Raw genomic sequence first — 24,991 nt, 5'->3', positions numbered from 1 at the left:
CACGACGTCTTTCTCTCTGTGATATCATTATGGCGAGCGAGGTTTCTCTTTAAATGTGCCCTGAAATATCAACACACTGGCCAACAGCGGCCCTACGAGTACATAATTAGGAACTACAGAAAACGCCTGGAAAACTAAAGGAAAACTCTGTTGTGCACGAAGGCTTATTGTTTTTACAAATACCAGGATAACACAGCCCATAAAAGAGTTAACGTCTGCAACACTAGAGAATACTAGTTCCCTTATAAAGTATTTTAGTTGAACAGATAACAGAGTCTATATTCTTTACGTATACCACTGAACTGAACTATTAAGTCATGATGATATGTGACGAGTTGCTTAAAAATACTGTCACAAATTCAACAAAGCGAAATACATGACATAGATAGCTCCCCCACCCCCGCCAAGTTTATATTGAGTTACAGTCTTTCGACGTGTCTTGGCAAAAAGAGACGAAACGATTTATGTTCAAATTTTACACCATCACCAATAACTAAACGTCAAATACTAACATACCTTCACATGTTGACAAAACATCAATACGTTAAGATAGACACCCATTGTCAAAAGCGATGGAACAAGTAACGTGCCTCTGTCCATGGTGCTGACTCTTGACTAGCGCTAGTTGGTTCTTAGTAAAAACTATGAGGAACAGAAAAAAAAGTTTACGCTTCAAAATTGGCAAGATCATTATATAACTAACCTCTAGAGGAGAGTCTGATTCATCCAGGATGCTCTTTTCACTCTGTATCCGCTGCATCGTTCCTGTAGAACTGGGGTCCATTATCAGCACGTTCTGACTACCAGCTCTGCCGAACTTACAGTCACTCTTTCTGGAGTCAGTCGTCCTGCACACCTCGTAATTGTACACATGTGGAAGAGTCCCTGTCCCCAAAGTGTCTGAGTAACGTGGTGGATAATATGGAATGACGGGCAGGTTGGAGTGGTACAGGATGCGAGACTGTCTCCACCTGTAGATTTTGACTGATATAATAACCACTAAACACGTGATGAAGAGGAAGGAAACTACAGCCAGAGCCAAGACTAAGTAAAAAGTCAGGTTGTCATTGTACTCCTTGTCGTGGGTCAACTCAGTGAACTCCGACAGCACTTCAGGGAAGCTGTCCGCCACCGCCACGTTAACAACAACTGTAGCTGAACGAGAGGGCTGCCCGTTGTCCTCCACTATAACAGTCAGTCTCTGTTTGACAGCATCTTTATCAGTGACTTGGCGGATAGTTCTGATTTCTCCATTCTGTAAGCCCACTTCAAACAGCGCCCTGTCTGTGGCTTTCTGCAGTTTATAGGAGAGCCAGGCATTCTGTCCAGAGTCCACATCAACAGCCACCACTTTCGTCACCAGATAGCCCACATCTGCTGAACGAGGCACCATTTCAGCCACCAGAGATCCACCAGTCTGGACTGGGTACAGAACCTGAGGGGGGTTGTCGTTCTGGTCCTGGATCATTATTTTCACAGTCACGTTGCTGCTGAGTGGAGGAGAGCCTCCATCCTGCGCTTTTACGAGGAAGTGGAAATCTTTGATCTGCTCGTAGTCAAAAGAGCGCACTGCATGGATGACTCCACTATCAGCACTAACGGACACATACGAGGAGACTGGCACTCCGTTAACGGAGGAGTCCTCCAGTATGTAAGAAACACGGGCGTTCTGGTTCCAGTCAGCGTCTGTGGCTTTGACTGTGAATATAGAGAGACCAGGTGTATTGTTTTCTACAATGTAGGCCTCATATGAGCTCCTCTCAAAGACAGGTGCGTTATCATTAACGTCTGAGATCTGTAAGGTGAGAGTGACGCTGCTGGAGAGGGAGGGCACTCCCTCATCAGAGCAGGTCACAGTGATATTATATTGCGAAGCCATTTCTCTGTCTAAAGCAACCTCCATAACTAGGGTATAAAACCCATTTATAGTAGTCTGTATTTTGAAGGGAATGCTATCATTTATATCACACACAACATTCCCGTTATTCTCGGAATCTGGATCGTTTATGCTTAACATAGCAATTACAGTATTTGTTGGTGAGTTCTCTGATATGGACTCTGATTTAGAAACGATGTTTATTTGAGGACTATTGTCATTTACATCAATGAGATCAACTATCACTTTCGCTGAATCAGAGAGCCCACCGCTGTCTACAACTTCAATATCAATTTGATAAGAGTTTGCTTTTTCATAATCTATTTCCCCGACTAGGATAATTTCACCAGTCTTTGGATTGATATTAAACAGTTCAGATAGAACACGTTTGCTTGTAGATATCAGATATGATAATTCTCCGTTTGAACCGATGTCTTTATCAGATGCACTTACAGTTGTAACACTGGTGCCTTTAGGAGAATTTTCCTGCAGTTTTGCTCTATATAACGGTTTGGCAAATGTCGGTGCATTATCATTCACATCTAATACAGTGACAAATATCTGCATTGTCCCTGACATCTGCGGCTCTCCTCCATCCATAGCAGTTAACAGCAGGGACATATAATCCTTCTTTTCTCGGTCTAAAGGCTTCTGTAGAGCCATTTGCACCTTTTTACTGCCGTCTGGCTGACTTTCTAGTTTTAATACAAAATGATCACTTGGAGCAAGTGAGTACTGTTGTAAACCATTCATCCCTATGTCGGAATCTAATGCTTTCTCTAACACGAATTTCGATCCTATCACAGCGGACTCACTAATTTCAAAACGTTTTTCTGAATTGGTAAACGTGGGGGTATTATCATTTATGTCCGTAACCTCCACTGTTACACGAAACAGTTCCATTGGATTTTCCAAAATTAGCTGGAAATGTAAGGCACAAGGCGTCGTCTCTCCGCATAAAGCCTCTCTGTCTATCCGCTGCTGGACAAGCAGGACCCCCCTTTCTTTATTCAGCCCGATGTATTCTACACCGCCGCCCGTGTAAACGCGAGCGTTACCTGATTTCAACCTTTTAAGATCTAAACCTAAATCATGAGCTATGTTTCCAACTACAGAGCCTTTGGCCATTTCTTCGGGAATGGAGTAGCTGACCTGCCCGAGCACGTATTTGAGACATAGGGCTGAGAGAAACAACAGTACTTGCCGTCTCATTGTTCTGCACGACCCGATTTCCGTTCCTTCTCCACTAAAAAAAGAAGCATTTGTCATGGAGAGAATATGAAGACAGAAAAAAAATCGTTCGCATTCCAATTAGAAGAATCAAACGGTGTAAGCAGGTATAGAATTCCTTGCAGTGCTTCTTATAAACCCGAACAGTCTTTCTGTCTGTACGTCGAATATTTCCACGCAAAAGGGAAGACACAGAGGAATAAAAAACATCCAGCCAAATCGCAACACCCTTGCCAACAGCGACCCTTTGAGTTAAAAATACAAATTACAAAATTCATTCTCAAAAACAATGAATTCAGTGTAAAGCCACGCTATTAAGGCTCATCTAAACCTCGAGTATCCTAAATTTAAAGATTTTAGGATATCTGCAACTTACAGCATATATCGTTTAATTATATATTGAAACATCTTAGTAAAAAATTACGTTGTGCAATTACAAAATAAATATATCCTAAATTAAAGCTGACACGAATTACAGAAATTAAGTCCAGTCTTAATGAAAAGGACTCTGGAATGCTGAAGTTGAAAAATTAAGGTGTCGCTGTCTGTGGTGCTGAACTGCGATGTAAGTTGATAAAAACTTTGCAACGCATCAACGCTAAAAGATACTGGTTATGTTTAAAATTGTAACTGTAACTGATGTAGTTTCCTAACATCTAATGGAATGTCTGTCTATTTACCTCCAGAATATCATGAAGCATAAAAGGCAGAAAAAAACATGTATCATTTCATGAGGCTAACCTCTAGAGGAGAGTCTGGTTCATCCAGGATGCTCTTTTCACTCTGTATCCGCTGCATCGTTCCTGTAGAACTGGGGTCCATTATCAGCACGTTCTGACTACCAGCTCTGCCGAACTTACAGTCACTCTTTCTGGAGTCAGTCGTCCTGCACACCTCGTAATTGTACACATGGGGAAGAGTCCCCGTCCCCAAAGTGTCTGAGTAACGTGGTGGATAATATGGAATGACAGGCAGGTTGGAGTGATACAGGATGCGAGACTGTCTCCACCTGTAGATTTTGACTGATATAATAACCACTAAACACGTGATGAAGAGGAAGGAAACTACAGCCAGAGCCAAGACTAAGTAAAAAGTCAGGTTGTCATTGTACTCCTTGTCGTGGGTCAACTCAGTGAACTCCGACAGCACTTCAGGGAAGCTGTCCGCCACCGCCACGTTAACAATGACTGTAGCTGAACGAGAGGGCTGCCCGTTGTCCTCCACTATAACAGTCAGTCTTTGTTTGACAGCATCTTTATCAGTGACTTGGCGGATAGTTCTGATTTCTCCATTCTGTAAGCCCACTTCAAACAGCGCCCTGTCTGTGGCTTTCTGCAGTTTATAGGAGAGCCAGGCATTCTGTCCAGAGTCCACATCAACAGCCACCACTTTAGTCACCAGATAGCCCACATCTGCTGAACGAGGCACCATTTCAGCCACCAGAGAGCCACCAGTCTGGACTGGGTACAGAACCTGAGGGGGGTTGTCGTTCTGGTCCTGGATCATTATTTTCACAGTCACGTTGCTGCTGAGTGGAGGAGAGCCTCCATCCTGCGCTTTTACGCGGAAGTGGAAATCTTTGATCTGTTCGTAGTCAAAAGAGCGCACTGCATGGATCACTCCACTATCAGCACTAACGGACACATACGAGGAGACTGGCACTCCGTTAACGGAGGAGTCCTCCAGTATATAAGAAACACGGGCATTCTGGTTCCAGTCAGCGTCTGTGGCTTTGACTGTGAATATAGAGAGACCCGGCGTGTTGTTTTCTATAATATAGGCCTCATATGAGCTCCTCTCAAAGACAGGTGCGTTGTCATTTATGTCAGAGATCTGTAATGTGAGAGTGACGCTGCTGGAGAGGGAGGGCACTCCCTCATCAGAGCAGGTCACAGTGATGTTATAGTTAGAGGCTCTCTCTCTGTCTAAATCACTGTCTGTAACTAGGCTAAAGAACTTTTTAGATGTTGATTTGATCAGAAATGGCACATGTCCTTCGATATTACATGCTACTTTGCCATTTTCACCAGAGTCGGGATCTTGAACATTGAAAATTGTTACAACTGTTTCTGGCCTTGAATTTTCCGATACGGAATTTGTTTTAGACATTATATTAATAGATGGGTGATTATCGTTTATGTCGGTTACTTCAACAAGAATTTTAGCTGAATCTGTTAGCCCCCCATCATCACTACCCTGTATATGTATTTCATAGAGCTGTGCCTTTTCATAATCAAGGTTTCCAGTTAGGGATACCTCACCACTTTCTTCGGCAATGTGAAACATTACAGGGACACCGTCTAACGTGTTTGTTATTGAATAAATAACCTTCCCATAAGAACCTTCATCTGCATCTGTAGCACTAACAGTACACAAAATTGCACCCTTTGCAGCGTTCTCCATTATAGTGACCTTATAGACTTCCTGCGTAAATACTGGAGCATTGTCGTTGGCATCTAGCACGGAAATTTCTATTCGCACTGTTCCCGACAGCTGAGGCTCACCACCGTCAGCAGCTGTGAGAATTAAAGAGAGATGCTGTTGCGCCTCTCTGTCTAGATGTTTCTGCAGCACCATCTCCACCTTCTTACTCCCGTCTTGCTGATTTTGGAGTTTTAGATTAAAACTGTCCGTAGGTTGTAGCGAATAACTCTGCAATCCGTTCACACCTACGTCTGGATCCATTGCTCGCTCTAGCACAAATTTTGCTCCAATCACAGCCGACTCACTAATCCTAAATTTTATTTCATCCTTTTTGAAGCTCGGAGCATTGTCGTTAATGTCGTTAATTTCGACAGTAACGGTATAGAATTCAATCGGGTCTTCGAGTGTAATTTGAAGATGTAAAGCACAAGGTGTCGTCTGCCCGCAGAGCGTCTCTCTGTCAATTCTTTCTCTAACAAGCAGGACGCCTCTGTCTTTATTCAGCTCGACGTATTTTCCATTGTCTTCTGTATATATACGCGCCTTACCCGATTTTAGTCTCTTTACATTTATACCTAAATCCTGCGCTATATTACCAACTACAGAGCCTTTTGACATTTCCTCAGGAATCGAGTAAGCGACCTGCCCGAAAACTGTGCCGAGGGAAGAGACCGACACAAACAACAGTACTTGCCATCTCATTGTTCTGCCCGACATTTTCTCTTCGTTAAAAGCTGGAGAAAAAAGCCTGCTGTACTCAAAAGCGCCTGGTTTTCCCGAATAGATAGTACTCCAGAGGAAAACTGATTCTGTCCGCGTTTCTTGAACTCGAAATAAATAAACCACAGCGCGGATATCTCCAGTGTTTATCAGCTACGCCTGTGTGCTGCATGTGCGTCTCTTTCTGTGTTTAACGTATCAAATGAAGGGAAATTCTCTACACTAGTCAACAGCGGCCCTGAGAGTCCAAACATGTGCACTGCAGAAAATTACAACATCAGCTAACAGGTCCAAAGTGAAAAAAATAAATAGGAGTTTAATTCATTACACAATAATAAAATATTTGTCTAGGGTACTTATAACTCAAATACAAAATAATACAGAGGACAACCTCCCCATCTGCCTTGACATCTTATTCTGAAGGGTATATTTTGATTATTGTACAATGTCAAGTCATCTTTAATGACACAATACACTTTCCCTTGTAATATGACATGAGATTCTAAGGAACAGTAAAATAAGGTAAAGATCTAGTAACAATATATATCTGAAGTAAAGAGAACTTTATAAAAAAGATTACAAAAGTGATAGGGTGTATTTCTTTACCTGTTACACTTGCACCTTTTAAAATCTTCCTGTATAGATAGTGATTTGTGATAAAGCTGTCAAATACAAAATTACTTTAACCATGAAGTAAGGCTCCAAAATGATAAATACAGATAATGGAAAAAATGTAGTGATTACAAAGGAAAAAAAGGCCATTTTTTGCAAGTAATCATTCTACTTCAAGGGCTTTCCTGATCAATGAATGTGTATGCAGTTACTGCTAAAACACACCAGGGTGGAGACAGCTTTAGAAGAAGCACAAGACATAAACTGGTAATTATTTGATGAAGTTAATCTTCTCCTTTAGTAAACAATAAGAATAAGTAGTAATTTTCAAAACTGCATTGCACAGATCTCAGATGAAAGTAATTATTTGCTTAACACAACTTGAAAAGTATAAGTTTTCTGGAAGAAAAATTAAAACCAAGTGGGAGAATAGGTGATGATTAGCTTGTAATAAATAGTTTAAGTCTAAAAAGTATCAAAGGGAAGACCACCAGTAGACATTTTGTTGCTTCTCGTATTCCAAGCTGCCTGCTTTAATTTTTTGATCATAGTGTTTTAAGTTTTGTTTCAATAGTTAACTAAAGCTTGTTGTTAAAAAGTTGCTTTCAGAGCCGAAAGTTGCACTCTACTGCAATGTAAACAGTGCTGGTAGACATTTCAGTGAAACACAATCTGCAATTACAATGTTCCAAATACTTAAAAGGTTAACATATTATTGAATAATTGTCAATAATTAATCCTGCTTTCTTGAAAAAAGTGCTGGAACAGGATGCTGATTATGGAGACTCTTTTCATATACTTAAACTAAAACTAAATTAGGGCTAAGATGACTTTGTTAGGTTTAGATAAAAGAGGGGGAACACATATAGATTATGGGATGAAAGGCTGATTCTGTTAAAGTGCAGAAGTGGTTTAATGAACAGTGAATTGTCATGGAAGAAATAAAATGTGCATTGCTAGCTCTCTGATAACCTCCAGAATACCATGCATGCAAAAATAACAGGCATTTAAAATCATTTGTAATTTCATGAGGCTAACCTCAAGAGGAGAGTCTGGTTCATCCAAGATGCTCTTTTCACTCTGTATCCGCTGCATCGTTCCTGTAGAACTGGGGTCCATTATCAGCACGTTCTGACTACCAGCTCTGCCGAACTTACAGTCACTCTTTCTGGAGTCAGTCGTCCTGCACACCTCGTAATTGTACACATGTGGCAGAGTCCCTGTCCCCAAAGTGTCTGAGTAACGTGGTGGATAATATGGAATGACAGGCAGGCTGGAGTGATACAGGATGCGAGACTGTCTCCACCTGTAGATTTTGACTGATATAATAACCACTAAACACGTGATGAAGAGGAAGGAAACTACAGCCAGAGCCAAGACTAAGTAAAAAGTCAGGTTGTCATTGTACTCCTTGTCGTGCGTCAACTCAGTGAACTCCGACAGCACTTCAGGGAAGCTGTCCGCCACCGCCACGTTAACAATGACTGTAGCTGAACGAGAGGGCTGCCCGTTGTCCTCCACTATAACAGTCAGTCTTTGTTTGACAGCATCTTTATCAGTGACTTGGCGGATAGTTCTGATTTCTCCATTCTGTAAGCCCACTTCAAACAGCGCCCTGTCTGTGGCTTTCTGCAGTTTATAGGAGAGCCAGGCATTCTGTCCAGAGTCCACATCAACAGCCACCACTTTAGTCACCAGATAGCCCACATCTGCTGAACGAGGCACCATTTCAGCCACCAGAGAGCCACCAGTCTGGACTGGGTACAGAACCTGAGGGGGGTTGTCGTTCTGGTCCTGGATCATTATTTTCACAGTCACGTTGCTGCTGAGTGGAGGAGAGCCTCCATCCTGCGCTTTTACGCGGAAGTGGAAATCTTTGATCTGCTCGTAGTCAAAAGAGCGCACTGCATGGATGACTCCACTATCTGCACTAACGGACACATATGAGGAGACTGGCACTCCGTTAACGGAGGAGTCCTCCAGTATGTAAGAAACACGGGCATTCTGGTTCCAGTCAGCGTCTGTGGCTTTGACTGTGAATATCAAGAGACCTGGCGTATTGTTTTCTACAATGTAGGCCTCATATGAGCTCCTCTGAAAGACAGGCACGTTATCATTAACGTCTGAGATGTGTAAGGTTAGAGTAACGCTGCTGGAGAGGGACGGCACTCCCTCATCAGAGCAGGTCAAAGTGATCTTGTACTCAGAGGCTCTCTCTCTGTCTAAATCACTGTCTGTTACTAAACTGTAGAAATCATTTGAGGCAGCTGTAATAGTAAATGGTATGTTACTATTTAATCTGCAGTTTACCTGACCATTATTACTTGAATCTGAGTCATAGACACTGAACATAAGTATAACTGTATTATGGGGAGAGTTTTCAGGAATAGAATCTGATTTCGAAAGTATACTGATTACAGGCTCATTATCATTAATGTCAATAACGTCAACTATAACCTTACTGGAATCAGAAAGACCACCACTGTCTTTGGCCTCAATATCAATTTGGTAATACTTGGCTTTTTCAAAGTCAACTTCACCAACTAATATTACTTCACCATTTTGATTTACTGTAAATATGTCAGATACACTATCCATTGTAGCTGATACTAAATAAGAAACATCCCCATTTGTCCCTTTATCTGCATCAGAAGCGCTCACTGTTGTCACTGTTGTTCCTTTCTGAGAGTTTTCGGCTATAGTCGCCTTGTAAACCGACTTCGTGAAAACCGGAGCGTTGTCATTTGCATCGAGTACGGTCACATAAATCTTCACCGTACCCGACATTTGAGGATCCCCTCCGTCTACGGCGTTTAACAACAATGATATCTGTTCCTCCTTTTCTCGATCTAGCGGCTTTTGTAAAACCATTTCAACCTTTTTCTGTCCATCAGCCTGATTTTCGATTTTCAGAACAAAGTTATCCGTAGGTCTCAGGCTATAATTTTTCAGGCCATTTATTCCAATATCTGCATCGACCGCTCTTTCTAACACGAATTTCGATCCTGTAACTGCGGATTCGCTTATTTCAAAACGTTTCTCATCGTTTTTAAAACTTGGACTGTTATCGTTTATATCAGTGATTTCGACCGTTATTCGAAAAAGCTCCATTGGGTTTTCTAGAATAATCTGCAAATGCAAAGCACAAGGCGTCGTCTGTCTGCAGAGTGACTCTCTGTCGATTCTCTCTTTGAGGAGGAGGACTCCTCTCTCCCTACTCAGCTCGATGTATTCTGCGCTGTCGCTCGTAAATATACGAGATTTACCTGACTTTAGTCTCCTCACATCTATGCCCAAATCTCGAGCTATATTTCCGACAACAGACCCCTTTGGCATTTCCTCCGGAATAGAGTAGCTCACTTGACCGACAACATAACCTACATAGAAGATCGAGATAAAAAACAGTACTTGCCGTCTCATTGTTCTGTTCAAAATATACGCTGCACCACAGAACATCTTTTGCAAAGGGAATCACGACAAAAAAAATAATGTTTCCACACGAAAAGATATAGATAAAGGAACATATATCACTCCCAAACAGTGAAATAATAGTCCATCAGATCACTGTATCCATCTAAAAGATTCCCGGTCAGTGAACAGTGCTTTGTCTCCCTTCCTTTCTCTAAAATACGGACATGAAATGGGAGGATCTGCTTCAAATCCTGTCTACAGGATTGCAACACGTTGACCAACAGCGGCCCATTGAGTCCATAGAGCAGAACTACAAGAACAATAAAATTATTTAACTTAATATATTTCATAAAAATGTTATGAAAAAACACCTTAGAAGCTAAATATCTAGAGGCCTGCACTGACGAACTAAAAAAGTCAAACAAATATATAGAAGACATCTTTTGATATATGCAACAAACAAAGGAACAAAAGATGGAGCAAGTATTAAATCTATTTTAAAGAGAAATGCGAGGAGGGACAAATGCTGTCTCTATCCGTGGTGCTGAAATCAGTAATAAACGATCAGATTATAATTGAAACAAGATATTTTGAAATAGTGATGTACAATTTCAAATGTGCTGTAGTTATCTCCATCCTATAAGCAGGAAAGTTGCATGTATTACAATAATATCACCGCATGAAAGCCGTTCACAACAGCAGTTAACTGACCTCAAGAGGAGAGTCTGGTTCATCCAGGATGCTCTTTTCACTCTGTATCCGCTGCATCGTTCCTGTAGAACTGGGGTCCATTATCAGCACGTTCTGACTACCAGCTCTGCCGAACTTACAGTCACTCTTTCTGGAGTCAGTCGTCCTGCACACCTCGTAATTGTACACATGTGGAAGAGTCCCTGTCCCCAAAGTGTCTGAGTAACGTGGTGGATAATATGGAATGACAGGCAGGTTGGAGTGATACAGGATGCGAGACTGTCGCCACCTGTAGATTTTGACTGATATAATAACCACTAAACACGTGATGAAGAGGAAGGAAACTACAGCCAGAGCCAAGACTAAGTAAAAAGTCAGGTTGTCATTGTACTCCTTGTCGTGTGTCAACTCAGTGAACTCCGACAGCACTTCAGGGAAGCTGTCCGCCACCGCCACGTTAACAACGACTGTAGCTGAACGAGAGGGCTGCCCGTTGTCCTCCACTATAACAGTCAGTCTTTGCTTGACAGCATCTTTATCAGTGACTTGGCGGATAGTTCTGATTTCTCCATTCTGTAAGCCCACTACAAACAGCGCCCTGTCTGTGGCTTTCTGCAGTTTATAGGAGAGCCAGGCATTCTGTCCAGAGTCCACATCAACAGCCACCACTTTCGTCACCAAATAGCCCACATCTGCTGAACGAGGCACCATTTCAGCCACCAGAGAGCCACCAGTCTGGACTGGGTACAGAACCTGAGGAGGGTTGTCGTTCTGGTCCTGGATCATTATTTTCACAGTCACGTTGCTGCTGAGTGGAGGAGAGCCTCCATCCTGCGCTTTTACGCGGAAGTGGAAATCTTTGATCTGCTCGTAGTCAAAAGAGCGCACTGCATGGATGACTCCACTATCAGCACTAACGGACACATACGAGGAGACTGGCACTCCGTTAACGGAGGAGTCCTCAAGTATGTAAGAAACACGGGCGTTCTGGTTCCAGTCAGCGTCTGTGGCTTTGACTGTGAATATAGAGAGACCTGGTGTGTTGTTTTCTACAATGTAGGCCTCATATGAGCTCCTCTCAAAGACAGGTGCGTTATCATTAACGTCTGAGATCTGTAAGGTGAGAGTGACACTGCTGGAGAGGGAGGGCACTCCCTCATCAGAGCAGGTCACAGTGATGTTATATTCGGATGCTCTCTCTCTGTCTAAATCACTGTCTGTTATAATGCTGTAGAAGCTATTTGATGTACTCTCAATATTAAAAGGTACATTGTCATTTAGGAAACATTTAACTACTCCATTATCGTCTGAATCAGCATCATGCACGTTCATAACTGCAACAACGGTTTTTAAGGTGGAATCTTCTGGAACCGATTGAGTAGTCGACATTAAATCTATTATTGGGCTATTATCATTTACATCAGTAATATCAAAAATAATTTTACACGAGTCACTGAGTCCACCCTGATCTTTGGCTTTAATATTGAGCTGATAATGTTTCGATGTTTCATAATCTACATTTCCGATCAATCGCACTTCCCCGCTTGTCTCATGTATTTCAAATAAATCAAAAATTCCATCAATGTTATTTGATATCGAATATGTTACGAAACCATTTGTTCCTTCATCTTTATCGGTGGCTGTAACAGTAATCAGTTGAGTTCCTCTTGGAGAATTTTCCATTAAACTACTTTTGTACGTTGACTGTGTAAAAACAGGTGCGTTGTCATTGACATCTAATACAGTTACATGAATTTGCACTGTCCCCGAGAGCTGAGGTTCACCTCCGTCGACGGCTGTTAGTGTAAGAGTCAGTTGCTCCTCTTTCTCTCGATCAAGAGGTTTTTCCAAAACCATCTCTACTTCTTTCCCCCCATCAGTGTTGTCGTTGAGTTTCAAAGCAAAATTATCTGTTGGGTTAAGGGAGTAGCTTTTAAGCCCATTTATTCCAACGTCAGAATCCAGTGCTTTCTCTAATATAAATTTTGACCCCTTTACAGCCGACTCGCTTATTTCAAATACCATATCTTTCATTTTGAATATAGGGGCGTTGTCGTTTATATCTGTTATTTCTACAGTAACACGGTAGAACTCGATAGGATTTGCCAAAATCATTTGAAAGTGTAAAGCACAGGGAGTCGTTTGTTTGCATAAAGCCTCCCTGTCGATTCTCTCCTTGATAAGAAGCACCCCCCTTTCTTTATTCAGCTCAATGTATTCAGCGCTGTTTCCAACATGCAAGCGAGCTTTTCCCGTTTTCAACCGTTTTAGGTCCAAACCTAAATCTTGTGCTATCTTACCGACTAACGAGCCTTTTGACATTTCTTCTGGAACAGAATAGCTTACCTGCCCGAACACATAACAGAGAGAGAGCATTGAGAAAAACAGTATCACTTGCCATTTCATTGTTTCGGTCCAACGGCTTTGTAATATCATGACGAATCAAAGCAATCGAGAAAAAGAGCTAAATTCCACACACAGCCGGAGTAAAAATGAAAAAGCCACACATTAAAGGTCGATCAAAAAAACCGACTGCTAAAATGTCCGTGTAGGCTATATTATTCTCGGAAACCTGAAATGTCTACTGTGTCGACAATACTTCCTCCGATCTAAATTATCTGGGAGGTGCTGCTGTAATCAGCAGCAAAACTACCACAGACTAGCCAACAGCGTCTCTAGGAGTACAAAACATGACACTACACTACACTGATTTATGACAAGAAAATCAGTGCAAGGTTAAACAAATATTTGAGGTTTGAAAAACAAGCAAACAGACAAAAAATAGTACTGCTAAACCCAACTCGTCGAAGACAATTAAAAAAAAATACTGAAATTGTTTAAAAAAGAAAAACAGAAGGGAAAACGCAGTGACTACGTTTAAAATTTAAAAACAAATAAAAAACCCTCTGGTCTTCAAGCTATTTGTTTTTTTTAGATGTCGGATAGTAGTCAGAACGGCACCACCACGACCAAAAAAGAGAAATAAAAGAAAAAAGAAAGAGAGAAAAAAAAATCAAAAACATAAACACTTAAAATAAGTACATATATAAGTACATACTAGTGCGCCATTGTTCCCTAGGGAAGGAAATCATAAAGAAATGAAATAAATTCTGCATGTTTGGGGTTCAGGCAGAAAGGTTCTTATTTCCGCTGTCTGTGGTGCTGAAAATGATCACTACGACAGTATTGAACGTTGATGCGCAAATTTTAACTATCATTTTATATTATTTTAATTTTAATTGTAAAGCTTAAAAAACACATTTTTATGTTTTTTTTTTTTTTTTTTTTTTTTAACAACAGAAGGACTAACCTCAAGAGGAGAGTCTGGTTCATCCAGGATGCTCTTTTCACTCTGTATCCGCTGCATCGTTCCTGTAGAACTGGGGTCCATTATCAGCACGTTCTGACTACCAGCTCTGCCGAACTTACAGTCACTCTTTCTGGAGTCAGTCGTCCTGCACACCTCGTAATTGTACACATGGGGCAGAGTCCCTGTCCCCAAAGTGTCTGAGTAACGTGGTGGATAATATGGAATGACAGGCAGGTTGGAGTGATACAGGATGCGAGACTGTCTCCACCTGTAGATTTTGACTGATATAATAACCACTAAACACGTGATGAAGAGGAAGGAAACTACAGCCAGAGCCAAGACTAAGTAGAAAGTCAGGTTGTCATTGTACTCCTTGTCGTGGGTCAACTCAGTGAACTCCGACAGCACTTCAGGGAAGCTGTCCGCCACCGCCACGTTAACAATGACTGTAGCTGAACGAGAGGGCTGCCCGTTGTCCTCCACTATAACAGTCAGTCTTTGTTTGACAGCATCTTTATCAGTGACTTGGCGGATAGTTCTGATTTCTCCATTCTGTAAGCCCACTTCAAACAGCGCCCTGTCTGTGGCTTTCTGCAGTTTATAGGAGAGCCAGGCGTTCTGTCCAGAGTCCACATCAACCGCCACCACTTTAGTCACCAGATAGCCCACATCTGCTGAACGAGGCACCATTTCAGCCACCAGAGAGCCACCAGTCTGGACTGGGTACAGAACCTGAGGGGGGTTGTCGTTCTGGTCCTGGATCATTATTTTCACAGTCACATTGCTGCTGAGTGGAGGAGATCCTCCATCCTGCGCTTTTACGCGGAAGTGGAAATCTTTGATCTGCTCGTAGTCAAAAGAGCGCACTGCATGGATGACTCCACTATCTGCACTAACGGACACATATGAGGAGACTGGCACTCCGTTAACGGAGGAGTCCTCCAGTATGTAAGAAACACGGGCGTTCTGGTTCCAGTCAGCGTCTGTGGCTTTGACTGTGAATATAGAGAGACCTGGCGTATTGTTTTCTACAATGTAGGCCTCATATGAGCTCCTCTCAAAGACAGGTGCGTTGTCATTAACGTCTGAGACCTGTAAGGTGAGAGTGACGCTGCTGGAGAGGGAGGGCACTCCCTCATCAGAGCAGGTCACAGTTATGTTATACTCAGAGGCTTTCTCTCTGTCTAAATCACTGTCTGTTACTAAGGTATAGAAATTATTTGAAGATGCTCTTAATTCGAAAGGTACGTTATCACTCATAAAACACTGCACTTTTCCGTTTTCCCCCGAGTCCTTGTCTTCAATGTTTATCATCGTAACTACTGTGTTGGGATTAGCATCCTCTGATATCACAGCTGACTTCGACATTATGTTGATTTCAGGTTTGTTGTCGTTTACATCTTGCACATCGACAATTAATTTGCACGAATCCGTGAGTCCACCCTCATCACTAGCAAGTAAATTTATTTGATAGTTTCTTGACTTTTCATAGTCAATTATTCCAATTAATACAACATTCCCGTTTTCCTCATTAATCTCAAATATTCTGGTGTCATCATCTGCTGCATTTGTGATTGAATATGTTATTTTACTGTTCGAACCTTGGTCTGCGTCTGACGCTGTAACAGTAGCAACAACTGTTCCTTTAGGTGAATTCTCAGTGACTGTAGCTTTGTATGTTTGCTGTGTAAAAACCGGAGCATTATCATTAGCGTCTAAAACTGTAATGAGAATCTGCATTGTTCCTGACATCTGTGGCTCCCCTCCATCTACAGCTGTTAACACGAGGGATATCTGCTCTTGTTTCTCTCTGTCCAAAGGTTTCTGTAGTACGATCTCAACATCTTTATTTCCATCAGAGTTGCTGTGCAGTTTGAGAGCAAAATTGTCACTTGGTTTTAACTCATATGACTGAACACTATTCATTTCAACATCCAGATCCACAGCCCTTTCCAGAACAAATTTTGCCCCGATGAGCGCCGTTTCGCTAATTTTGAAAATGATTTTAGTTTTTTTAAAAGTAGGTGCATTGTCATTGATATCTGTGATCTGCACTGTAACCGTATAAAATTCCATCGGATTCTCCAAAATGATCTGAAAATGTAGAGCACACGGCGTCGTCTGTTTGCACAGCGCCTCTCTGTCGATCCTTTCTTTAACGAGGAGGACTCCTCTTTCTCTGTTCAGCTCGACGTACTGATCGGTGTCTCGAGCATAAATCCGAGCCTTACCTGAAGTCAACCGTTTGATTTGTAAACCCAAGTCTTGTGCTATATTACCAACTAACGATCCTTTAGTCATTTCCTCTGGTATTGTATAGCTCACTTGTCCGAGCACCGAGCCGACGGCGAGAAGAGAGATAAACAGGAGTACTTGCCTTGCCATTGTTTTATGCGATTTTGCCAATGGATGTTCACTGTGATAATATCCTACAAATCACGCTTTAAACGTCAAACTTCAATTTCGCACGTTTATCATCCACACATGAGAAAATGTACTAAAACGGTCGATGTCCTTTGCATCCAAATACTGTGTATATCTCGAGGCCGTCCTTTGTCGTTCTGTTCTTTCTTCGCTATACCGACGTTACGAGGGAGTTGCTGTTATAACCCTACTCGGCTGTTGACAATTTAGTCAACAGCGGCCCTAAGAGTTCACCTTAGAAAACTGCAGACAGCCAACATGAAGGTTTTTTCTTTTTAAAATAAGTCACAAAAATACCAAGTCAAATGGTAATATTTATACTGAAAACGCACACGGAAATCCATTACCAAATAATACGGATCATATTCACGCCTCTGGAAGGTTGGTTTAGAGACATTTTTAAAGTAACTTTAACCTTGGGCTGCTCAGTATCTCTCTCTCTCTCTCTCTCTCTCTCTCTCTCTCTCTCTCTCTCTCTCTCTCTCTCACACACACACACACACACACACACACACACACACACACACACACACACACACACATATATATATGTAAAAAATTAAAACTATGAAGATTTGAGAGAGCATTGAATGAAACACCTGATAGGCTAAAGCGGTTATAATGTTCAGAAAACATTTGTTCAGTCCTGAATCACATTGAAACAAAACTCAGGACACAATGGGGAAACACTAACGGGGTAAATAGATGGCGATGGACTTAAGTTGCTGTCCAGCGTTCTGAAATGGACAACGCCAGATTTGTGGCGCTTGCCTCTACGTCAGTGAGGCAGGCACCACGAAAGAAATCCTGTCAGATGAGGGGCATTTATTTGCAACAATTAAAACAAAATCTATAAAATGAGTGGACATGAAATATTGATCTCCTCAACAAAAAAGCTAGATTGAATCACAATAAGAGATTACTGACAATTCCCAAAGTAACGGAACATATACATGTACAGAGAAGTGAGTACTGAACTGGAAAACACCTACACGAAATATGCAAAGTCAACATGTAATAAACATGAGGTCGGTATTTGTCATTCCTAAAATGTAAAATATGAAACGAAAAAAATTCCAAATATTAATAAATAACAGTTTGTTTAAGTGGAAATATAAGCCACTGGAAATACAAATTTGAGATCATATGGACGATAACGTTATTTTAATTGTATTATATATGATCTATAAGGCTTGAAGGCAATCTGATATTTGTATGATGATGTAGAAAACATTTAAGGGCAGTCTAACCTCAAGAGGAGAGTCTGATTCATCCAAGATGCTCTTTTCACTCTGTATCCGCTGCATCGTTCCTGTAGAACTGGGGTCCATTATCAGCACGTTCTGACTACCAGCTCTGCCGAACTTACAGTCACTCTTTCTGGAGTCAGTCGTCCTGCACACCTCGTAATTGTACACATGTGGAAGAGTCCCTGTCCCCAAAGTGTCTGAGTAACGTGGTGGATAATATGGAATGACAGGCAGGTTGGAGTGATACAGGATGCGAGACTGTCTCCACCTGTAGATTTTGACTGATATAATAACCACTAAACACGTGATGAAGAGGAAGGAAACTACAGCCAGAGCCAAGACTAAGTAAAAAGTCAGGTTGTCATTGTACTCCTTGTCGTGGGTCAACTCAGTGAACTCCGACAGCACTTCAGGGAAGCTGTCCGCTACTGCCACGTTAACAACCACTGTAGCTGAACGGGAAGGCTGTCCGTTGTCCTCCACTATAACAGTCAGTCTTTGCTTGACAGCATCTTTATCAGTGACTTGGCGGATAGTTCTGATTTCTCCATTCTGTAAGCCCACTTCAAACAGCGCCCTGTCTGTGGCTTTCTGCAGTTTATAGGAGAGCCAGGCATTCTGTCCAGAGTCCACATCAACAGCCACCACTTTAGTCACCAGATAGCCCACATCTGCTGAACGAGGCACCATTTCAGCCACCAGAGAGCCACCAGTCTGGACTGGGTACAGAACCTGAGGGGGGTTGTCGTTCTGGTCTTGGATCATTATTTTCACAGTCACGTTGCTGCTGAGTGGAGGAGAGCCTCCATCCTGCGCTTTCACGCGGAAGTGGAAATCTTTGATCTGCTCGTAGTCAAAAGAGCGCACTGCATGGATGACTCCACTATCAGCACTAACGGACACATATGAAGAGACTGGCACTCCGTTGACGGAGGAGTCCTCCAGTATGTAAGAAACACGGGCGTTCTGGTTCCAGTCAGCGTCTGTGGCTTTGACTGTAAATATAGAGAGGCCCGGTGTGTTGTTTTCTACAATGTAGGCCTCATATGAGCTTCTCTCAAAGACAGGTGCGTTATCATTAACGTCTGAGATCTGTAAGGTGAGAGTGACGCTGCTGGAGAGGGAGGGCACTCCCTCATCAGAGCAGGTCACAGTGATGTTATACTCAGAGGCTCTCTCTCTGTCTAAATCACTGTCTGTTACTAAGGTATAGAAGTGATTTGTTGATGATTTCAAAATGAAAGGTACACTATCACTAACTGAACATTGAACATTCCCTCTTTCTCCAGTGTCCCTGTCTTCAACGTTTATCATTGTAACAACTGTATTGAGTTTAGCATCCTCTGAAATCACAGTCGACTTAGACATTATGTTGATTTCAGGTTTGTTGTCATTTAAATCCAGAACATCAACAATCAGTTTACAGGAATCTGTTAGTCCTCCAACATCACTAGCACGTAAACTTAACTGAAAACCTCGTGAATCCTCGAAGTCAGTATTCCCAATTAAAGTCACTTCGCCGTTCTCCTTGTTTATGTTAAAGACTTTCCTGACGTCATCCACTTTGTTTGTGATTGAATATGTTATTTTACTGTTCGAACCTTGGTCTGCGTCTGACGCTGTAACAGTAGCAACAACTGTTCCTTTAGGTGAATTCTCAGTGACTGTAGCTTTGTAAGTTTGCTGTGTAAAAACCGGCGCATTATCATTAACGTCTAAAACTGTAATGACAATCTGCATTGTTCCTGACATCTGTGGCTCTCCTCCATCTATAGCTGTTAGCACGAGGGATATCTGCTCTTGTTTCTCTCTGTCTAAAGGTTTCTGCAGTACCATCTCAACATTTTTATTTCCATCAGCATTATTATGCATTTTAAGAACGAAATTGTCAGTTGGTTTTATTTCGTACCTTTGAAGATCATTGGTGCCAACATCAAGATCCACAGCCCTTTCCAGAACAAATTTTGCACCAATTACCGCAGACTCACTAATTTTAAATTCAATATCAGCTTCTTCAAAGGTTGGTGCATTATCATTGATATCTGTGATCTGCACTGTAACCGTATAAAATTCCATCGGATTCTCCAAAATGATCTGAAAATGTAGAGCACACGGTGTAGTCCGTCTGCACAGCGCCTCTCTGTCGATCCTTTCTTTAACGAGGAGGACTCCTCTTTCTCTGTTCAGCTCGACGTACTGGTCGCTGTCTCGGGTATAAATTCGAGCTTTACCTGATATTAAACGCTTGATTTGTAAACCCAAATCCTGTGCTATATTACCGACTAACGATCCTTTAGTCATTTCCTCCGGTATTGTATAGCTGACTTGTCCAGTTACCGAGCCAAAGGAAAGGAGAGCAAAACACAACAGCGCAGGCCCTTTCATTGTCCTACCCTAGGATTTTATCAACGATGCTCCACAACGCGAACATGCATCCAGCTGAGTGAAAGGAGTTCCAAAGTCAGACGTCAGTCTTGTAGCTTTACAGTCCTCTGTACATCGAATAGTCTTAAATCGTCGTATTTTTAATCTGAAATTCTGCGGATCGAGAATGCCTGGTCGTTCTCGTAATACCCCGTCCTCGTTATGCGGGCGTATATGGGAGGTACTCAGCTGCTATAACCCTGCTCCCATCCGTCAAAACTCTGGTCAACAGCGGCCCTAAGAGTTCATAACAGAAAACTGCACAACAGCTCCCTAAATTACACTGTTCAAAAGACTTGCTGTTAGCGAAGTGTAACAAGTAAGACTTTAAGTAAATAATACAAGAAATTGAAGCGAGAGAGCGAGAGAGTGAGGGAGAGAGAGAGAGACAGAGACAGAGAGAGCTGGAGAGAAACAACACAATCCACGTTGTAATCGCCGATTGCACACTACAACACAGTTTACGGTTCAAATGTATTTCTATTTTGTTTTTTTTCTCCTTTATAATCAAAAAATCAGTCAAAGCACCCTGTCAATTACTGCAAGAAGTACATTTTCACAAAAAACTACAACAAGAATCAACGTACGTTAAAATGTATAAGTACCTCACTAAAAATATAATTGGGCATGGGAAGGACAAAAGAAAGTTTTATTAATATCGCTGTTCGTGGTGCTGAAATGATGACGTGCCAATCGATGGGAATGATTTATAAAATGATTTACCGTGCATTCGTGAGGAGATAATGAATGTGCAAAACCAGGCAAAACTAATTCTGTTCTTTGGGGAAACCGTACTATCTATTAAGATATTGAAGTGATTACTTAAAAAAAGTGAGGTGATGATTCAGCCTGTTGTCACGGAAGAGCAAGAAATCGGTGCATGAAACATTGTTGCCGATGAAGGGACTAATGAAATTTCTCAGTCAGAAGTTTTTAAAGAGATAATCTAACAATATTTTATATGGAAATCGTAACAGCTGCATTAGAAAAACTCTTTCAGGGAAAACCAGATTGCCCACTGAAAATGCGCTCAATGTTTAATACACTGAATTAATAAATAAATAGGCAATGTACCTTTGCAGTTATCTTAAACCATCAATGATTGAAAATGTATATTATATATAATCTATGATCTTTTAAAATACCTTAACATGCCGTGAAACCAGATTTATAACTGACCTCTAGAGGAGAGTCTGGTTCATCCAGGATGCTCTTTTCACTCTGTATCCGCTGCATCGTTCCTGTAGAACTGGGGTCCATTATCAGCACGTTCTGACTACCAGCTCTGCCGAACTTACAGTCACTCTTTCTGGAGTCAGTCGTCCTGCACACCTCGTAATTGTACACATGTGGCAGAGTCCCTGTCCCCAAAGTGTCTGAGTAACGTGGTGGATAATATGGAATGACAGGCAGGTTGGAGTGATACAGGATGCGAGACTGTCTCCACCTGTAGATTTTGACTGATATAATAACCACTAAACACGTGATGAAGAGGAAGGAAACTACAGCCAGAGCCAAGACTAAGTAAAAAGTCAGGTTGTCATTGTACTCCTTGTCGTGGGTCAACTCAGTGAACTCCGACAGCACTTCAGGGAAGCTGTCCGCCACTGCCACGTTAACAATGACTGTAGCTGAACGAGAGGGCTGCCCGTTGTCCTCCACTATAACAGTCAGTCTTTGTTTGACAGCATCTTTATCAGTGACTTGGCGGATAGTTCTGATTTCTCCATTCTGTAAGCCCACTTCAAACAGCGCCCTGTCTGTGGCTTTCTGCAGTTTATAGGAGAGCCAGGCATTCTGTCCAGAGTCCACATCAACAGCCACCACCTTAGTCACCAGATAGCCCACATCTGCTGAACGAGGCACCATTTCAGCCACCAGAGAGCCACCAGTCTGGACTGGGTACAGAACCTGAGGGGGGTTGTCGTTCTGGTCTTGGATCATCATTTTCACAGTCACGTTGCTGCTGAGTGGAGGAGATCCTCCATCCTGCGCTTTTACGCGGAAGTGGAAGTCTTTGATCTGCTCGTAGTCAAAAGAGCGCACTGCATGGATGACTCCACTATCAGTACTAACAGACACATATGAAGAGACTGGCACTCCGTTAACGGAGGAGTCCTCCAGTATGTAAGAAACACGGGCATTCTGGTTCCAGTCAGCGTCTGTGGCTTTGACAGTGAATATAGAGAGACCCGGTGTGTTGTTTTCTACAATATAGGCCTCATATGAGCTCCTCTCAAAGACAGGTGCGTTATCATTAACGTCTGAGATTTGTAAGGTTAGAGTGACACTGGTGGAGAGGGAGGGCACTCCCTCATCAGAGCAGGTCACAGTGATGTTAAAATTAGAGGATATCTCTCTGTCTAAATCACTGTCTGTTATTAAATTATAGAAATTATTTGTAGATTTTTTTAGCATGAATGGTATGTTTTCGCTTACTGAACAATAAACTTTTCCGTTTTCTCCCGAGTCCTTATCTTCGATATTTATCATCATAACGACTGTATTGAGTTTAGCATCCTCTGAAATCACGGTCGCCTTCGTCATTATGCTAATTTCAGGTTTGTTGTCATTGACATCGAACACATCAACAATAACCCTAGAGGAGTCTGTTAGTCCTCCATCATCACTAGCAAGTAAATTTATTTGAAAATTTCGTGACTCCTCAAAGTCAATATTCCCAATTAAAGTCACTTCGCCATTCTCTTGGTTTATCTTAAAGACATCCCTGATATTATCTAAAGTATTTGTGATTGAATACGTTACTTTACTATTCGAACCTTGATCTGCGTCTGACGCTGTAACAGTAGCAACAACTGTTCCTTTAGGTGAATTCTCAGTGACTGTAGCTTTGTATGTTTGCTGTGTAAAAACCGGCGCATTATCATTAGCGTCTAAAACTGTAATGAGAATCTGCATTGTTCCTGACATCTGTGGCTCTCCTCCATCTACAGCAGTTAACACGAGGGATATCTGCTCTTGCTTCTCTCTGTCCAAAGGTTTCTGCAGTACCATCTCAACGTTTTTATTTCCATCAGCATTATTATGCATTTTCAGAACAAAATTGTCAGTTGGTTTTATTTCGTACCTTTGAAGATCATTGGTGCCAACATCAACATCCACAGCCCTTTCCAGAACAAATTTTGCCCCAGTTACCGCAGACTCACTAATTTTAAACTCCATCTCTGTTTTCTCAAAGGTTGGTGCATTGTCATTGATATCGGTGATCTGCACTGTAACTGTATAAAATTCCATCGGATTCTCCAAAATGATCTGAAAATGTAGAGCACACGGTGTCGTCCGTCTGCACAGCGCCTCTCTGTCGATCCTTTCTTTAACGAGGAGGACACCTCTTTCTCTGTTCAGCTCGACGTACTGGTCGCTGTCTCGGGTATAAATTCGAGCTTTACCTGATATTAAACGTTTGATTTGTAAACCCAAATCCTGTGCTATATTACCGACTAACGATCCTTTAGTCATTTCCTCCGGTATTGTATAGCTGACTTGTCCAGTTACCGAGCCAAAGGAAAGGAGAGCAAAAAACAACAGCGCAGGCCCTTTCATTGTTCTATCCTAGTATTCTATCAACGAGGCTCCACAACGCGAAAATATATTCCATTAAGTGAAATCAATTCCTGGTAGACACAACAATCTTTTAGCGTTATATTCCTCCCAGAACAACGGAAAATTAAAAAAAAATAAATGTCGTCTTTGTCATCAGATATTCTGCGCATCTAGAATATCCGCTCTTTCTCGTCGTACCCCGTGCTCGTTATGTCGTCGTTTATGTGAGATACGCTGCTGTTGCAACCCTACTGTCAGCCATCAACACTCTGGTCAACAGCGGCCCTAAGAGTTCAAAAAACAAAACTGCAGAACACTACCGTCAGGCAATCCGTAATAGAAGACTTGCAATCACAGATGTTTATCACGGGAAACGTAAATTAAATTAAAAAAAAACAACAACCCACAAACAAAAAACAAAAGTTTTCTTCAACGGTGTTGATTCCTCACTTCAATATAAATTAGATCAAATGTAGTGTGAATGGTAAATATACTGGTTTCTACAAAACGCTTAAAAAACACCTGCTTTAAGACTCAAACGCCTTGTCCAGCATGTTTCATTCACACATTTATTCATTTTTTCTTGCGCTAAGACATTTCTAACAGTCACACTCCAATGAACGCATCGGGAGAAGCTCAGGGTTCAATATCTTGTCCAAAGGTAATTTTCACTCAGACCGGAGATGCTATTGATCCAACACCACACGTCCCACTGATACATGAGTTCCCCTACCTCGTGAGCTAAAGCCAAACCAACTAACAGTGTTTTCTTTCTTAAAATTATCAGTCATGAAAATGATTCCGTGAAAGCATACTCAAAGTATTAAATAAGCAAATTTTGTGAAGACAAAATCCCACAGGAATAATAAAAAGATATGTAAAATACAAGAAGAGTACAAATAAGTTCAATAGTGTCGCTGTCTGCGGTCCTGAAATCACTATCCTAGACGACCAGGATGAGTGGGGGCACCACTGTTTTACATTAAGGAAAACAAAACAAAAAATAAATGAATGAAAAAAAAAAAGAATAAATAAAACGCTATGCCCTTTCTGGAC

General features: G+C 41.7%; 7 protein-coding genes across 11 annotated transcripts in view; all 7 read right to left on the bottom strand.

Annotated features, from left to right (window-relative positions):
* LOC146638834 (protocadherin gamma-A11-like) overlaps positions 1–24,991 on the bottom strand; it is a 227,557-nt gene that overhangs the window by 84,433 nt on the left and 118,133 nt on the right. Inside the window, exon 1 of one of the 5 annotated variants that reach the window (XM_085362566.1) lies at positions 17,948–20,595. The exons of the other annotated variants lie outside the window; for them this stretch is intronic. Coding sequence (XP_085218692.1) covers positions 17,948–20,332 — 2,385 coding nt within the window. The 5' untranslated portion in view covers positions 20,333–20,595. Of the gene's footprint in view, positions 1–17,947; positions 20,596–24,991 lie in introns of those variants that run through there. 5 annotated transcript variants of the gene reach the window in all.
* On the bottom strand, positions 622–3,088 carry LOC146638863 (protocadherin gamma-A7-like). The gene is made up of 3 exons (XM_085374054.1): positions 2,772–3,088; positions 704–1,490; positions 622–642 (listed from the first exon to the last, which is right to left on the bottom strand). Exons 1-3 carry the CDS (start codon positions 3,086–3,088, stop codon positions 622–624), a joined length of 1,125 nt encoding a protein of 374 aa, XP_085230180.1.
* LOC146638862 (protocadherin gamma-A11-like) lies at positions 3,830–6,659 on the bottom strand. Its single transcript, XM_085374042.1, has one exon. It carries the CDS (start codon positions 6,245–6,247, stop codon positions 3,830–3,832), a length of 2,418 nt encoding a protein of 805 aa, XP_085230168.1. The 5' UTR covers positions 6,248–6,659.
* Positions 7,733–10,473, bottom strand: LOC146638861 (protocadherin beta-16-like). Its single transcript, XM_085374030.1, has 2 exons — positions 7,901–10,473; positions 7,733–7,753 (listed from the first exon to the last, which is right to left on the bottom strand). Exons 1-2 carry the CDS (start codon positions 10,316–10,318, stop codon positions 7,733–7,735), a joined length of 2,439 nt encoding a protein of 812 aa, XP_085230156.1. The 5' UTR covers positions 10,319–10,473.
* On the bottom strand, positions 10,933–13,745 carry LOC146638860 (protocadherin beta-16-like). Its single transcript, XM_085371289.1, has one exon. The coding sequence runs from the start codon at positions 13,397–13,399 to the stop codon at positions 10,976–10,978; it is 2,424 nt and encodes an 807-aa protein (XP_085227415.1). The 5' UTR covers positions 13,400–13,745; the 3' UTR covers positions 10,933–10,975.
* Positions 14,021–16,673, bottom strand: LOC146638859 (protocadherin beta-16-like). The gene is made up of 2 exons (XM_085374018.1): positions 14,274–16,673; positions 14,021–14,038 (listed from the first exon to the last, which is right to left on the bottom strand). The coding sequence occupies exons 1-2, from the start codon at positions 16,656–16,658 to the stop codon at positions 14,021–14,023; spliced, it is 2,403 nt and encodes an 800-aa protein (XP_085230144.1). The 5' UTR covers positions 16,659–16,673.
* Positions 21,518–24,272, bottom strand: LOC146638858 (protocadherin gamma-A2-like). The gene has a single exon (XM_085374007.1). The coding sequence runs from the start codon at positions 23,933–23,935 to the stop codon at positions 21,518–21,520; it is 2,418 nt and encodes an 805-aa protein (XP_085230133.1). The 5' UTR covers positions 23,936–24,272.

This window comes from Diplotaxodon limnothrissa, linkage group LG2 (genome assembly GCF_057381915.1).
Source record: "Diplotaxodon limnothrissa isolate DT_005_m linkage group LG2, D_limnothrissa_male_GT1.1, whole genome shotgun sequence".
Taxonomy (NCBI): Eukaryota; Metazoa; Chordata; class Actinopteri; order Cichliformes; family Cichlidae; genus Diplotaxodon; species Diplotaxodon limnothrissa.
Note: the sequence above shows the minus strand (reverse complement) of the source record. Positions and strands in the feature narration are given on the sequence as shown.